This window comes from Pelophylax lessonae (genome assembly GCF_965119305.1).
Source record: "Pelophylax lessonae genome assembly, chromosome: 4".
Classification (NCBI taxonomy): domain Eukaryota; kingdom Metazoa; phylum Chordata; class Amphibia; order Anura; family Ranidae; genus Pelophylax; species Pelophylax lessonae.
This window is the reverse complement of record NC_138771.1, coordinates 130467680-130482244: the sequence shown is the minus strand read 5'-3', so window position 1 is coordinate 130482244 and position 14565 is coordinate 130467680. Positions and strand designations below refer to the sequence as shown.

The 14565-nt window shown below is 42.6% G+C and overlaps 1 protein-coding gene across 1 annotated transcript in view; it reads right to left on the bottom strand.

Moving 5' to 3' along the window:
* Positions 1–10255, bottom strand: part of SEMA7A (semaphorin 7A (JohnMiltonHagen blood group)) — a gene marked incomplete at its 3' end in the record, with an annotated part of 94593 nt that extends 84338 nt beyond the window's left edge. Inside the window, exon 1 of the mRNA XM_082253506.1 lies at positions 10145–10255. Coding sequence (XP_082109632.1) covers positions 10145–10247 — 103 coding nt within the window. The 5' untranslated portion in view covers positions 10248–10255. The remainder of the gene's footprint in view (positions 1–10144) is intronic.
* Between the last annotated feature and the right edge of the window lie 4310 nt (positions 10256–14565).

The following is a 14565-nucleotide window of genomic DNA, read 5'->3' as shown; positions in this document are numbered from 1 at the left end:
AGATTTTTACTTTGTAGAATTACAACTCTGGGCACTGTGCTGGTCAGGCCACTGGCACCCTGATAACTCTGGGCACTGTGCTGGTCAGGCCACTGGCACCCTGATAACTCTGGGCACTGTGCTGATCAAGCCACTGGCACCTTGGTAACACTGGGCACTGTGCAGGTCAAGCCACTGGCACCCTGACAACCCTGGGTACTGTGCAGGTCAAGCCACTGGCACCCTGACAACCCTGGGCACTGTGCAGGTCAAGCCACTGGCGCCCTGACAACCCTGGGCACTGTGCAGGTCAAGCCACTGGCACCCTGACACCCCTGGGCACTGTGCAGGTCAAGTCGCTGGCACCCTGACAACCAGTGACATCACTGGATGATAAGGAGAATGACAGGTGCTTTCACAGCATACCTATTTACTCCTCCTCATCCCTTCTCCGTCAGCACTGGGGTCACATTAGCAAATAAAAGAAGAGAAACTGAGGGAGAAGAGAAATCCTAGAATATTAGTCCGTACAAGTTTTGCAATAGTGGAGAAATAAATCACTTCTAATGTTGGATGGCCCACATGTATTGATGTTGCTGTGTTATGTAAAACTATTAGTTTAGGGTTTTTTTTTACATTTTAGAATGGGGTGCCTCGAGATTGTGCAGAATTGTTAAGGGTGCCATAACTGAAAAAAGGTTGAGAAACACTGCTCTAGATCAGTGTTTCTCAACGCTTTTTCAGTCAAGGCACCCTTTAAAAATGATGGACAGTCTCGAGGCACCCCATTCTAAAATGTAAAAACTATTCTAATAGTTTTACCTAATGCAGCAACATCCATAAGTAGGACACCCAACATTATAACTGATTTATTCTTCCAAAGCAAATATACTTTTGCAAACTGGTACTGACTAGTATTCCAATGTTTCTCTTCTCCCTCAGTTTTTCTCCATTACTTAAGCTAATGTCACCCCAACGCTGATTGGAAGGGGCAGGGGAGGGTCAAACAAGGATGCTATGTAGGCGACTGACATCCTCCTTATCAGATGATTGATTTGATACTTGCTGTATTCAAATGAGTACAGTTATTTTCAACTGTATCCAATACATTTCAAATTTACAAATAAATATCCTTATCCTTGTGCCATACCTTGTGAAGTGAGAATATATATCATATATAGTTTAAAGTGTATAATATACTGTATGAGTTTTAAATGTTGCTTAAATAGAACTTCAGGCCCTGTCCACATCTTGCGTAGCAGGAACAGGAATTCCCACATGCAATTTTTACAGCGCAATTCTCACGCGTCATTGGTCGTTAGGACACTAACAGCTGGAAGGTTGTAATGGTGCACAATGAAAACCCATGACTTAGTGTAACCAAAAAGGCAGCCTTCATCCACATGCCGGCTTGTATACAATCTTTAGGCATTTGGCCAAGGCACCCCTGAAGAAATCTCAAGGCTTCCCAAGGTGCCTGGGCACCCTGGTTGAAAAAGGCTGCACTAGACCAGTGTTTCTCAAACATTTTTCAGTCGAGGCACACCCCCAAATTATGGACAGTGTTAAGGCACCCTTTAAAATAATGGACAATCTTGAGGCACCCTTTAAAATTATGGACAGTCTTGAGGCACCCTTTAAATTTATGGACAGTCTTGAGGCATCCTTTAAAATCATGGACAGTCTTGAGGCGCCCTTTAAAATTATGGACAGTCTTGAGTCACCCTTTCAAATTATAGACAGTCTTAAGGCACCCTTTAAAATTATGGACAGTCTTGAGGCACCCTTTAAAATTATGGACAGTCTTGAAGCACCCTTAAAAATTATGGACAGTCTTGAGACACCCCATCCTAAAATGTAAAAACTATTCTAATAGTTTTACATAATGCATCATACACACACGTAGGATGCCCAATGTTAGAGGTACAAGTTTGTACTAACTACGGTAGTATTCCAAAGTTTCTCTTCTTCATCAGTTTTTCTCCATCACTCTGCTAATGTGACCCCCAAAACTTATGAAGAGAGGCAGGGGAGGGTCAAACAAGCATTCTATGCAGGTGACTGACATCCTCCTTATCAACTGATGATGCCATTGGTCGTTAGCAGGTCGGCAGCTAGAGGGTCGTAATGGTGCACAATGAAAACCTGTGACTTTGAGTAAAAGGCAGGCTTCATCCACCTGCTGCCTTGTATACAATTTCTGGGAAATTTTTGGGGCATTTTGCCAAGGCACCCCTGAAGAAGCCTCAAGGCTCCCCAGAGTGCCTGGGCACCCTGATTGAAATAGGCTGCTCTAGACTACAGGAGCGGTCTGCAAGTGCAGAGCTTGTGGAGGGGGGGCTTTCTTATTAGATAGCCCAGCATTCACTATGTACAATGGGGCAAGAAAGAACCCTGCATTAAAGCTGACCCCCAGGTATGATATGTATTGCATACTTAAATTGGTTCGGCTTAGACCAATGTAAGTATGCATATCTTATACCTGAGCAGCTGCTGGGGAAGCTAACAATCACTATAATAGTAGGCGACAATACAGTGAAAGCTGCAGTCCTGGCTCAGATTCTGTGTGAGCAGCTGACCCTCTGCACACTGACCATAGAGGCTAACTCACTGCCACAATTCATGGAACACCTTGTATTATTTCAATGAATATAATGCATTTTCTGATTGGACGATTTGGAGAGGAGGGGTGGTGATTTTATGATCTTCACCTCATCATATTCAGAGAACACCTTAAATTCAGTAAATCCAAGACATTCTATGAATAGCTGCAGTACTGAGTGAGCATGTGTTCAATGAACAGAGAAGACACAGGAGCTGAAAGATCGCAGCTATCACTGTAGTTGGGCTGACTACAGTGATTGTGAGCTGCCCCAGCAACCCCTGAAGTATGAGATATGCATACTTAGGGCTCATGTACACTGCAGCTCAAAGAAGCTTAAAGAAGCTGTTCTAACAGGCTTTTGAGCTTTTTTGAGCTTTCATTTTTTCTGCTTGGAAACTCCTCTCCATGTTCGCCAATGTGTCCATGCACACTATGGCTTTTTCAGGAGTTTACAGGCATATGATCTTACAGGCAGAAAAAAATCCCCCACCAAACTCACATTTTTGAGAGGAGCTTTTCGAGTAGAAAAGAGGCTTAAGTGCCTAAAAAAGCACAAAAATGTTGGAATTAGCATGAAAAAAAAAAAAAAGGAAAAAATGAATGAATAAGGGGAGGATTTGTAAAAATAAAAAATGCTTACGCTAAAAAAAAGCTCAAAGAAGCTCAATAAAAATATGCTAAAGAGCCCAAGAAGTACAAGCTTCTTCAAGCTGAAATAAAAACATTTTTTTTTTTTGAGCTGCAGTGTGCATGAGCCCTTATACTGGTCCAAGCTCCAAGCTGGACCAATGTGAGTATGCAGTAGATGTCTTTCCTGGAGCTCAGTTTTAAATGTTTATTTGTAAAAAAAAGATACAAAAAAAATAAAATAATAATATAAAGTAATTAAAAAGTATAAGGCTACATTCACACCTGAGCGTAGCGTTTTTCGCGCGTTTTTTACCGCGATTTTACCGCGATTTTTGCGGCGTTTTTTACCGCGATTTTACCGCGATTTTTACCGCGATTTTTGTGCAGGCGTTTTTAGATTGAATAGAGATCAATGGAAAACGCCTGTAATCTGCCCAAAAAGAAGCTCATGTACTTTTTTGAGCGTTGGGCGTTTTGTAAACAGCGTCAAAACGCTCAGATGTGAACAGGGGCCATTGAAATGAATAGGATTTGTCTTGTTGGGCGTTTTGAGAGCTGATCCTAGAGCAGAAAAACGCCCCAAAAACGCCCCAAAACGCCTAGATGTGAACGGAGCCTAAACTTTAAAAAAAAAATAAAACAACCAAAAGCTATATTTTCTTTTTGTAGAGATGACTACAACAGCTTGTACACTCAGGGCCATTTCACACGGGCTTTCCAATCAGGTCAGTTTTTAAGGCAGACCTGATCGGATGCTCAATGCAACCCTACAGAGCAGCGGACATGTCCACCGACACCCGCTGCTATCCAATCTTATCCTGTCCGTGAAATCCACACGGATGTAAACCCTATTTTCCATCCTCCTGGAGGATCGGATGAGATGAAAAACGGACAGGTGGTCCATTTTTATCCAATCTCCCATAGAGGAGAGCGGGGATCTGACAGCTCCGTCTCAGTAAAGAGAGCGGAGACGGAGCTGTCATCCGCCTGCTCAGCGGGGATCAACAGATCGATCCCCGCTGAGCAAAACAGAGTCCGCCGGGTGGAAAGCCCATGTGAAAGAACCCTTACTATAAACGATTATCTATGTACTGAACATAACATTTTATTGTAATCTTGTAATATTCCCAACTTGAAAAAGTTCCTCCTCTGCAAAATTTCCCTGTAGTTTCAGTACTTAGAAAAATAGTATAGTAGGTTTCTGCGCTGATGTGTAACGAAAGTAATGTACTGTATGTAAATGTTTGGTAACTCTGGTAAAGCCAGGAACGTAAAAGCATGCAAACAACTTCCAATAATATAGTAATTGCTTTTGATTTATATCAAGAGCAGCCATCATCATAACATGGCATATGTGAAATGTTCACTTGACATAACATTCAATTTGCAAACCTAAAACAGCCGGATAAGCACACTTGCTGTATTCAGTGCAGTTATTTTCAGCTGTGTCCAATACATTTGAAATGTACAAATAAATATCCTTAGAAGTGAGCATATATTTCATATACAGTATAGTTTAAAATGTATCATATACTGTATAGGTTTTAAATGTTTCCTAAATTAAACTTCAGACCCTGTTCACATTTCGCATAGCAGGAACGAGCATTCCCGCTATGCGATTTTTACAGCGCAACTCTCACGCGATTCTGCGTGTTGCATAGGACTAGTCCATTCACATGAATGGGCTGTCATATACGCGTTTTTCAACTGAACTCATATACGTGTTTTTCAGGCAACAAGCTTAATGTGGTTTTAAAGGCGTGGTTGCTGTGCAATCCTGTTGCACAACTGTCACGGCAGAATTGCATCGCATTTGGGGCGACATGAATGGATTATGCCACCCAAACGCACGGCACGCGTTGTGCGGCAATTCTAATCGATGCTGCCCGCAATTTCATAGCAAAAAGTGTGAATGGAGCCTTACTCAAAATGGGAAGTACTGCTGGTTCACTCTTACCCCCCAGCCTGTAGTTACTTTTTTTTGGGGGGGGGGTTGTGGAGCGAACACTGAATTTTTTTAGTACCCGCTCCCACCGCAAACCTTACCTAGCTGCAGTAATCATAGAAGCTGACTTAGAGCCAGTTCACACATATGCGATGACAGACATTACATGTGATTCTCAGCGCATTGCTCTGCAAATCACTTGCAATGTCTGTGCGATGCGAATTCAGCCATACAGATTATATGACTGAATTTGCATCGCATTCAAACCAAACTTGCACAGTTTTTGGTCCGCACCGTAAATCGGATCGCATGAGTGTTCACACCTATGCAACCTGATTCATGTCCGAACTGACAGTTGGCACTGTGATATGCAAGATAATCTGGGGCTGTCGTTAACTTTGTATTGACACCCCCAGCGTTCGCATATCGCAGTGTGAAATGCCTGCAATTAGAGTGCGATGCGGGAGCCCGCAGTGGATTCGCAGGGTTCCCACATCGCATATATGTGAACCAGGACTTAAAGTGGGAGTAATTTCTCATCTCTGACCGGTAGATAAGCCTATAATAAGGCTTAAGAAAAAAGCTTAATATTTGCGCTAGTATTTAGATAATATGGGAAATAACAAGGTGTCAGTCGTCAAAACAAATGTGTTCATTTATGTGAATTCAAACAAATATGGGAATAGCAGCACTTAAATATATTGCACATATCAATAGAAAATACCATGTATAGAAAGTATTTGCGCTTATCCAAAACAGTGCTAAAAAAATTCTTCATTAATAGCATCAACACAAATCACAAAGTGAAATAATTAACCACTTCAGATCCGGAAGGTTTTACTCCCTTAATGACCAGGCCATTTTTTGCGATACAGCACTGCGTTACTTTAACTGACATTTGTGCAGTCGTGTGATGCTGTACCCAAAAAGATAAAAATGTATGTCCTTTTTTTTTTCCTGGCAAATAGAGATTTATTGTGGTGGTATTTGATCACCTCTGCAGTTTCTTTTTTTTTTTTTAGCCATAAACAAAAAAAAAGAGCTACAATTTTGAATAAAACAATCTTTTTTTTCACTTTCTGCTATAAAACACAGCCAAAAAAAATATTCATCATTTTAGGCCAATATGTATTCTGCTACATATTTTTGCTTAAAAAAAACCCAATAAGTTTAAATTGATTGGTTTGCGTAAAAGTTATCGCGTCTACAAATAATGCAATATTTTTATAGCATTTTTATTTATTTATTTATTTATTTTACTAGTAATGGCGGCGATTAGCAATTTTTAGCGGAACACTTTTTTGGGGACATTATTACAGTGATTAGTGCTAAAAAAAAAATGCAGTCAGTGCAATAATGACACTGGCAGGGAAGGGGTTAAGATCAGGGGTGATCAAAGTGTTAAGTGTGTACCTAGGGAGTGCTTACTAACTGTGAGGTGGGGGGATTTGCTCTGACTGGGGGAAGATAGAGATCCTTCATGCTTAGCAGGAACACAAGATCTCTGTCTTCCTCCTTGTCAGAGCGGTGATTTGCCTTGTTTACATAGGCAGATCGCTGTTCTGCCTCCCCCGGGGATGATCACGGGTGGTCGGTGGAGATCAGGACCCATTGATTGACATCCCCGCTAGCCAATCATGGCGTGATCGTGCCTCTGCCATCTAGTGGCTATTGAATGAAACGACGTACAGGTACATCGTTTTGCGCAATAGAGGCACACTGCCGTAGTATGAACAAGGCGGGCGGTTGGCAAGTGTTAAGTGTAAATCAAAAGTGAGTCCATGGTTAAATAAATAGAAATAAAAAGTCCCATGCACAAGATTGTGTGATCAGGTGCAGATATCCAACAACTATTCAGAGGTGATTCTTTCTGTATATATGTGTGAAACTATTTAAATACACCGTGCTCCACTGCACTCAAAAGAGGATCTGCCTCTTACCAGATGGACCGACCTTTGCAGGTCCAACACAGCCTTTTTGCAGCTTTTTCAATGCAAACAAAGAGCGCCTTATCTATGGGATGACACTTTCTTAGCAAATCCAGGCTCTCAGTATGGATGGATAAACCACATCTCATTAACATCAAGTTACATGCTAGTAATCCATGCGCCAGCTCATTTTATCACACATGAAAAACGAGACGACAACTCATTGTGCAAACATCCATAAAAAAACAATTTATTGGTATAGATATGTACTTACAAGAAAAGAAGGATATTATAGACAAATCGGTTACACACGTCGTCTGGTGTCCTTACAGGTGATAAGACGTCACCGCTACCACCACAGGTGTGCGCAGGGGGTGTGCCTGGGCACACCCTAATCACCCTGTGCCGCACAGATTCCCCCTGCAGATATTTCACCAAAGCCCCCCAAACGGGACTCCTAAAAAAAAATAGTAAAAAATAAAAAACTACTAACACTGTCCACTGCCCTACTGACACCATCCTCTGCCCTACCGATGCCAACCTTTGCCCTACTGACAAGTCTGGGGACCTGCTGACACTGTCCACCTTTTAATACATTTGGGGTGCACACCCTAATGCAATAGGCTGCGCACACCTATGGCTACCACTCTTGCCCTTTGTAGGTTTCATTCTAATGAACGTCCTCACTGGGGCAACATGAATAGCGGTGCTCACAGAAGGCAGGCTATCTGCCTTCTATCTTTTCTTCACAATAAAATAGACTTTTTGTCATCTATTTTTTTAACCATGGACTCACTTTTGGTTTCATTATTTCACTTTGTTTTTGAAATAATGAAATGTTTGTTTTTCACAAACAAAGTGAAATAATTAAACCAAAAGTGAGTCCATGGTTAAAAAAATAGATGACAAAAGTCTATTTTATTGTGATGGAAAGAAAGACAAAGCCTGCCTTCTGTGAGCACCGCTATTCATGTTGCCCCAGTGAGGACGTTTTTTAATTGATGCTATTAATGATTTCTTAGCACTGTTGTTTTTGGATAAGCGCATTTACTTTCTATAATAAGGCTTACCTATAGGTACTATAAATATCTCCTAAACATTTAGGATATATTTACTGTACATGCAGCCAGTGACATCACTGCGCTCTGAAGGAATACCCACCTGGGCCGTTTCTTCAGAGTCCTGTGCCGTAAGCGGCGGCTCCCCCGCGCATGCGCAGGAGTGATGTCATCGCGGCTCTGGCCACTCACACAGCAGGAGTCAGCGAACTCGGAAGGAAGACCTGGTGAAGATGGAAGCCCGCTCAGTGGTGACAGCTCGGCGCTGAAGGGCTTTGTTTTCAGGAAAGTTTCAGATAATGTGCTAATGTGCGATGCATACTAGCACATTATGGCTTTACCTTGCAGGTTTAGAAAGAACACACACACACAGTGGTTTACAATCTTTTTAAAGAGAAATACATAAAAAAACTAAAATTCCTCTGTACCTCTATGTTTTATGGAATCACATGTTATAATATAAGCACATCGACCTGAATAATGTATATAGATCCTGGAACAATGCACATGTCAGCCTTGATATAAGAACAAGATTATATATAGGTTTGTCTAGAACCATCCATTTCTGTGACATTCGCATACATCTAACACGAACAGTTTGGCTCCATGCACACTGGGCTTAAAAAAATGCCAGTTCCCACATAGAGCGTTTTTTTTGTACAAAGTTTAGACGAGTTTAGGAGAGTTTTGCATTTTTTTCTGTCAGTAAGCTCCAATCAGGAACACAAACCAGAAGGTTTTTTTCCTGCCTCTAAACGTTGAGCTCAAAATATTCATTCACACGGCTGATCGAGGCTCAGTCACACGGCTGATCGAGGCTCAGTCACACTGCTGATCGAGGCTCATTCACACTGCTGATCGAGTCTCATTCACACTGCTGATCGTGGCTCATTCACACAGCTGATCGAGGCTCAGTCACACTGCTGATCGACGCTCATTCACACGGCTGATTCGAGGCTCATTCACACGGCTGATCGAGGCTCATTCACACTGCTGATCGAGGCTCATTCACACAGCTGATCTAGGCTCATTCACACAGCTGATCTAGGCTCATTCACACGGCTGATTGGGGCTCATTTACAAGGCTGATCGAGGTTCATTCACACTGCTGATCGAGGCTCATTCACACGGCTGATCGAGGCTCATTCACACGGCTGATCGAGGCTCATTCACTCTGCTGATCGAGGCTCATTCACACTGCTGATCGAGGCTCATTCACATGGCTGATCAAGGCTCATTTACACGGCTGATCAAGGCTCATTTACACTGCTGATCGAGGCTCATTCACACGGCTGATCGAGGCTCATTCACACAGCTGATCGAGGCTCATTCACACGGCTGATCGAGGTTCATTTACACTGCTGAAGAGAGCTGTACACTGTCAGTAGAAGCGTATAATAATATATATTTCTGCACCTGGAAATAGAAGTGTTTGCAAAGAGCCGTGGGCAGCAACCAGTACAAAGCAAGGACAGGCTTCAGCTGTACACTGGTAACCGCACAGCCGATCGTTGTACAAGCTGTACACTGGTAACCGCACAGCCGATCGTTGTACAAGCTGTACACTGGTAACCGCACAGCCGATCGTTGTACAAGCTGTACACTGGTAACCGCACAGCCGATCGTTGTACAAGCTTTACACTGGTAACCGCACAGCCGATCGTTGTACAAGCTGTACATTGGTAACCGCACAGCCGATCGTTGTACAAGCTGTACACTGGTAACCGCACAGCCGATCGTTGTACAAGCTTTACACTGGTAACCGCACAGCCGATCGTTGTACAAGCTGTACACTGGTAACCGCACAGCCGATCGTTGTACAAGCTGTACAAGGACAAGCCCGGTAACCATACAGCCGATCGCGTACATGCATACAGGGACAGATGAACAGCCCTTGATGCAAACTGTCTTGCGTCCGTACGCAAAGACACCAGACACTAGAGTAGTAAGTGTCAATTTGAGCATTTGTAAAAGTGATGAATGGTAAAATGTCTCTTACCTGGATAAAGTTGTGTCAATCTGGGTTTCATCCTGACATTGTCATAAGTATAGGAGAGGGAAACACACAACGCCAAGAAAAGAGCTAGATACATGTTCATCATGAGATGTCAAAAGCGGAATGAGACTACTAGCTGGATGTACTAGTTAAACAGACAGATATGGTACAGTACATCTCCCTCTAGTGGCAGAAGTTAACATTAAGCCCAAGTTCACACCGTCAGATTAATCGCATGTCAAATAGTCAATTGTCGGCAATTGCACCCTCCGAACTGATGTGATTCCGACTTTGTGGCACTGCACCGAATCCCAAAAGTAGTTTCTGTACTAATTTGGGTGACTTTGGGGGACAATTTCAATAGACATCTGTGCAGGTACCCTGGGAAAGCGCCCCTGAAGTGGGACTGAAATCCCAGCTTGAAATCGTGCGAGTTCAGCTCAAACGGTCTCAGTGTGAACCTAGGCTTAGAACATGAATTATACAATTCCCCTACACTTTATTGCATGTTCACAGTGCAGCAATAAGAAAAATAGTCATGTAAAATAACTAGGAAAACTGATATACATACTGACCTCTCCCACTTTATATAAAAGTGAGTATCACCAAAACAAGTTTTTTTTTTTTTTTTTTTAATTAACAGAATAGTTTTTATTCATCTTTAAAAAAAAAAAAAAAAAAAACACGTACAACATGTTAAACAGCAAAAATGGTTTAGCTTCATAAGGAACAAAAATATCAATTATAGCTGAGCTGGGTCCATTACAACTTTCCTGTTGCAGTAATGCACAGTTAAATAGGCATCCTAAAATGCATTTCTACTACAAGTAATGATGCATTACACACAGTGGGTTAAAGTGGATGTTAATCCTCACATATACCCAATGAAGTGAACAGCCTCAGGTGATACACAGAGACTAAAGAAATCTCGCTACATATGTCTTATTTGTATATCTGCTGTCTTAAGCTTTCTACACTGTTTAGAAAGTGAACATCGTGCTAGGCATACACTGTGTGACCGCTGATTGGAGGAAAGGGCCCCCCACCACCACATAGGCAGAGGAAGAAAGAAACATGCAGATCTGTGCTCTGAATAGACAAGCTCTCTGCTAATCTATCTCACCCATTTCTAATCTATGCACCCACCCCAACTCAAATTTCGAAAAGCTTTTATCTCCTGTGTTGGAGAACTTGTCAGAAGTTATCATGCTGATAACAGAGGAACGAGCAGAAGAAAGACACGGGACTTATGTCTTTGGAGAGAGATAAGTAAACACTACAGATATATGTGCCCAAGTTAAATTTTATGAATGGGGTTTACTTCCACTTTAAGGTGCCATTCATTTTGAATGCCACCCAATGCACCTAGGCAGCACATGCACAGATCTGAAAATTGTGTGCATTGTCTGGCAACTGTATTAAATACTTGACGTCCGCGCTATAGCCTAATGATGGCTACGGCGCGGACCTGAATTGCCGGGGAGGGCGTACATTGACGTCCTCTCGGCAACGAGTGGCCTTCGCGCTCCCTGCGACCTGTCCATGAGACTTGTCTGATCACAGATCGGGGGAAATCCCACCCCCTTACCACGTGATCAGCTGTCAGCCAATGACAGCTGATCATGTAAAGTAAACAGCAGCCAGCGATCAGCTGTTTTTCTCCTCACACTGTAAGTGTGAGGAGAAAAAAACAACGATCGCCGGTTGCTGTCAGAGGGACATCAGTCCAGAAGAGGAGATAATTAATTTGTGCCCCCAGTGCCACCTACCAGTGCCCACCAGTGCCACCTACCAGTGCCCACCAGCGCCACCTACCAGTGTCCACCAGTGCCATCTGCCAGTGCCCACTAGTAACACCTACCAGTTCCCACCAGCGCCACCTATCAGTGCTCACCAGTGCCACCTATCAGTGCCCCATCATAAGTGTCCCCTACCAGTGCCTTTTATTGCCCATCAGTACCACCCATCAGTGCCACCTATTAGTGCCCATCAGTGCCCATGTGTGCTGCCTATTAGTGCCCTTCAGCGCCACCTACTAGTGCCCTTTAGTGCCGCCCATCATTGCCCATCAGTGCCACCCATCAGTGCCGCCTTATCAGTGCCGCTTTATCAGGCCCATAAGTGCCGCCTTATCAGCGCCCATAAGTGCCGCCTTATCAGTGCCCATCAGTGCAGCCTATCAGTGGCCATCAGTGCAGCCTATTAGTGCCCAACAGTGCAGCCTACCAGTGCCTATCAGGGCCCCTCAGTGCCGCCTCATCAGCGCACATCAATGAAGGAGAAAAATTACCTGTTTGCTAAATTTTATAACAAACTATAAAAACAGTTTTTTGTTTTTTTCAAAATTTTTGGTCTTTTTTTTGTTTGTTCAGCAAAAAATAAAAACCCCAGTAGTGATTAAATACCACCAAAAGAAAGCTCTATTTGTTTGAAAAAAATGATAAAAATTTCATTTGGGTACAGTGTTGCATAACTGCGCAATTGCCATTCAAAGTGCGACAGCACTGAAAGCTGAAAATTGGCCTGGGCAGGAGGGGGGTTTAAGTGCCCAGTAGGCAAGTGGTTAATAACATATTTTACCAATTTATAAATTGGATTGATGAGTGGGCATTTTAGCACACCATTCTATTAATTGGATGACCAAAATCAAAAACAGTTGTCTTGAAAGGGGATTTTTTTAAAGTGCTCAAAAGTATAAAAGCCTTGTAAGATACAAAAATGAATAAAGATCCTTTATTTTAATATTATTAAATAAGGTTAAAAAATATAGACAATAAAACATTGTTGAGTACATACAGTAGCGACTATTTAATAGCAATGCTTCTCTGTGTGAATATCTGACCCCCCCGTTTTTTAGAAGAGCCCGGTAATTTTGAGATATTGAGAGGGCAGTCTTCTTCTTTCTCAACAATGAGGCCAGGATCACCCCAGAACTCTACATTCAAGAGAAGAGACACCAAGGATACAGCAAAAGATCCTGCAACTACTGAGCCTGTATCAATAAACCCAATAATACTATATTGTGTTGGCATCAAATTGACAAGGACAAGTTTCTTCCTGCAGGTGTTGCCCAAAATGCAGGGGAGACCTTTGCTCCCTCCATCAGTACAGCCAGCCAGTCAGGCAAACTGATGTCTTTGAGCGAGTCAAGATTTAATTATGCGGCTAGTTTTGAATTCTGTCTGCGTGATTTGTTAGTAGGCAAGTTATCATTGCCAGACCTATCTATTAGCTAAGTTCGGGTTTGCTGAATTTCAAACATGATTTGCTGAATCATGGGCAAATTGAAACTGGTAAGATTTTCCAGTCTTTAGTCATTTAAAAAGCAAGGAAGGCCAAGCAACAAGCAGTTTTCAGAAACAGTGGTCAGCAGTGGAAGCTTGTGCAATTCTTTCTGCATAGGTGTCTTTTAACCACTTGCCATCCAGGCCAATTTTGACATTTTCTCATGCATGTTAGAATCAGCAGTTTTTGGGTTTTTTTGCTAGAAAATTACTTAGAATTCCCAAACATTAGATATTTCCTGAAAGCAGAGCTCCGACAGGCAGAACCCCCCCCCCCTCCCCCCACCAAACTCGTGTTTTTGGAGGAGCAAGTGCCCCAAAGAGCTCAAAAAAGCTCAAAAGAGCTAACAAAAAGCTCAAAGAACCTCAAAAACGCGCTTTTTGTTTTGTTTACACAGTGCAGGGCCATAGATAAATTTTTGTTCGGGGGGGGGGGGGGCGTTCAGTAGTAGGTACTAAGTAAAAGTCTTTTTTAAAAAAAAAAAAAAACAAATTGCGCCAAATTAAAAAAAGCTGGAAAAAAAGAAAAAATTATGTGTTGCTCATAGTAAGCAATCACATTCCTAATTCTATTTTCTCAGATCCTCTTGACAATTGAGCCTGATTTCAGTTTTGCCTTCTTCCAGTTCTTATGAACATTGCCCAGTTTGGTTGGCTATTGTCCAGCCTAAAGCTGGGTACTGACTGAAGGAAAAAAACCTGACAGATCACTGTACTAAAACTCGCTGTGTTAGTACAGCAATTTCCCCAGCTGTGCTATTGTGTCCCCCCCTGCCCCCCCCCCCCCTCACCAGAACACAGTTTACAGTGCCGCCATTGGACTGCCCACAGGGTGGTGCACTGTAATATCCAATCTTACTGGGCAGGTGGAAAGGGCACCATCTTGTTGAAGGAAGCACTCACTGATTTTTTTGTTAACCTGGCATACCAGACAAGAGAAGCGGCACTACATTGTTCATACATACAGAACATACCTCAAAACTTCCGAGCTTCTGAGAATGAGGGACATGATAGGGAGGAAGTGACTTGCGGTGCACAAAAAAAATGAGTGTGGCAAAACATTAGAGTGGAAGGGTCTAAGAGACATGGTTAAACAAAACCTGAGCTTGTACCTATAAAATACATTGAGGCTGGGGCCTC